We start from the raw sequence: 2,814 nt of genomic DNA on the forward strand, positions 1-2,814 counted from the left end.
GTGAAAGCTTCGAATAACGGTGGATTCGATCGAAGGATTAACGGTAACCGAAGGATCATCTTGGTAAATCTTGGGTGACAATAATTCTCAACTTAGACTCGATCAAATGAAAGCTTTGAAGAACAGGGTTTCTTGTAAAGTAGTAGCATGAGACAGTGGATCAAATTGGTATTATTGGGTGACTTGATCAAGCTCAGATAAAGGGAAGAGAACAAGTTAGGATCAAAATCAAACATAGGCTTTGTAGGGTTAGATTGCTATTTTTATTTTTTATAAACAATCTTTTTCAAAGTAAGACTAATATCTCAATTCCATTTTTAATTGGGGGCAGACGTAACCATAGCAAAGACGATTGGTGATCTTTTACTTTTCATTTGCAAATTGTTGGATTCGTAGATTGTGAGATCAATATGTTTCGTTAAATTTTTGTTGATAATATTTTGAAAATGGTTTTGTTGTGTTGATTACAATCTATTACATTTTATTTGTTTTTTCAAATCAATAAAACCATAGAAAATTCTAAACGAAATTGATTGCACACAAGGTGTTCGATAATCTGCCTCAATTAAGTTTTTTGTGTATTTTGTCATTGGAAATAGCCTCTACCTTTAGCTATCATTCAAACGATTTTTTTAAAACATATTGATTGGTTTACCTATCATTATCATCAATTAGTTTTCATATACGCATATCCGAGCTTCTCGATAACGGTTCGGTTTAGACGATTCAATCTGGGTCACTTTCGCTAACCGTAAAAATTTTCAAAACAATTTTTGTAAAGTTTTTTAACTTGGGATCTATTCACCCCTTATAGCTAAGTCACCTTTAACTAACAGTTCAGATGAGGAACTACAGTGGTGGCCTGATATTGGCATAGTTGTCGATTTAGATGAGGAACCACTGTCGAGTAATATATTTATGTTCTGTGTTAGGTTTCATGCATCATATCATTGGTTGTCTCAAATTCATTCGTGGAATCGTTGGTTCAGATGGGGAACCAAAGATGAGCCTCAGATTCATTGGTGGAATCGTTTATTCAGATGAGGAACCATAGGCGGGCCTCAGATTCATTGGTGGAATCATTGGTTCATATGAGGAACCATAGGTTTGATCAATCAGTAGCATAACTCTGAAATCCAAAAACTTGGTACAACATGCATGTTGAAGTAGGAGTGATGAGTGGCATTGCATTACATAAAGTTGCATATGCGATTGTTCTATGTCAGTGAACTATTTTATGTGGTTGTTGAATATTATTGTTGAACTATCCTAATTGTTTATATACACCATTAGCATTATGAACGTATTTCTCACCCCTTTTTGTTTACTTGCATGACTTGTTGTATTAATGGTATAGATACCCAGGTAGAGGAGTATTAGTTGTTGTTGTGTGGAAGGAATGGCGTAGATGCCTACTTAATTTTATTTATTATTTTTGGAGTTCATGTATATTTCTGTATTTTGCTCTGATAGTGTAACATCGGGGCGGGTATTCAGCCATTTTATGTTTCCTTGAGAGTTTGTTGGAATCATTTCCTTATGATCATAACTAAGTTATTTTTATGAAATCATGAGATATTTATGTTGATTTGGTGATGTTTTAAATTTCCACTGCTTAATTTTAAGTTGAGGAGGGTGTTTTATGTGGAATGTGTGACACCCTAGGATGATTTTAAAATAAATAATTTTCATGATATTTTTAAAATTCATTTTGGGGTTAGGGTATTACATAGTTGGTATCAGAGCAGTTCAATCCATTCGACATAGGTTTTGTGAATTTGTCTATACCCTGGTGTACGACACATGTGTGAACATTGTCAATACTTCAATTTGTTTGATGCTATTTAATTTACTGTTTACAATTAGTTAGTTCTCTTGACTGATTGTGCAGTAAGAAATGACTGGTAGGAACGGTTGAAAGATTGTTGGTGCTTTGGAAGCAATGGCTTATGTGATAGCGTAGGTGAATCAGGCTTTGCTGGCTAACCATAACCAATATGGTGTAGCTGATGAATTTTATGGCTGGGAAATTTTCAGAGGAACAATCCACCTACTTTAAAGGAAGGTGTGATCCTAAAGATTCCCAGACTTGGCTTCAGAAGTTTGAGAAGATCTTTAGAGTGATGGCATGCACTGATGCACATAAGATCTTGTTTGAGATGCATATGTTGTTCGAGGAGGATGAGTATTTGTGGAAGAATGCCCACCAAAGGGAAGATGCATGTACCGATATCACTTGGGATAACTTCAAGCGTGAATTTCTGGAGAAGTACTTTTCGGATGATGTTCACAATAAGAAAAAGATTGAGTTTCTTAAGTTGAAGCAAGGAAACATGACAGTGGTTGATTACGTGGCTAAATTTGAGGAATTGTCCAGATTTTTCCCTTATTACAATGGGGTAGGAGAAGAATCTAAGGGTGTGAAGTTTGAGAGTGGCTTACATCCTAAGATCAGGCAGTTCATTGGTTACTTGGAGATTCGACAATTCTCGATGCTTGTTAATAAATGCATGATCTATGATGAGGATATTTGTGTTAGGTCTGCTCACTACAAAAGTGTTAGTAAGAAGAAGAATGGCAACTAGAATTGCGGTAAACCTTACATGGATCCAGATGCTAAGGTTAAAAAGAGGTATGAAAAGAAGGCTATAGGTGAGAAAGAAACTAGTGGGGCAAGCACTCCAGATTTTCTAAAGTGCTTCAAGAGTGAAGAGACTAGTCATTATGTTGTAGAGTGCAAAAGTGTGAAGTGCTTCAGATGTGGTAAACTGGGACATCGTATAGAATATCATCAGATTTGAAAAAACAATTAGA

At 35.5% G+C, this 2,814-nt stretch overlaps 1 protein-coding gene across 1 annotated transcript; it reads left to right on the forward strand.

Annotated features, from left to right (window-relative positions):
* Nucleotides 1-2,018: 2,018 nt before the first annotated feature.
* LOC127113967 (uncharacterized) lies at nt 2,019-2,585 on the forward strand. The gene has a single exon (XM_051046514.1). The coding sequence runs from the start codon at nt 2,019-2,021 to the stop codon at nt 2,583-2,585; it is 567 nt and encodes a 188-aa protein (XP_050902471.1).
* The last annotated feature ends 229 nt before the right edge of the window (nt 2,586-2,814 follow it).

This window comes from Lathyrus oleraceus, chromosome 1 (genome assembly GCF_024323335.1).
Source record: "Lathyrus oleraceus cultivar Zhongwan6 chromosome 1, CAAS_Psat_ZW6_1.0, whole genome shotgun sequence".
In the NCBI taxonomy this organism is placed as follows: domain Eukaryota; kingdom Viridiplantae; phylum Streptophyta; class Magnoliopsida; order Fabales; family Fabaceae; genus Lathyrus; species Lathyrus oleraceus.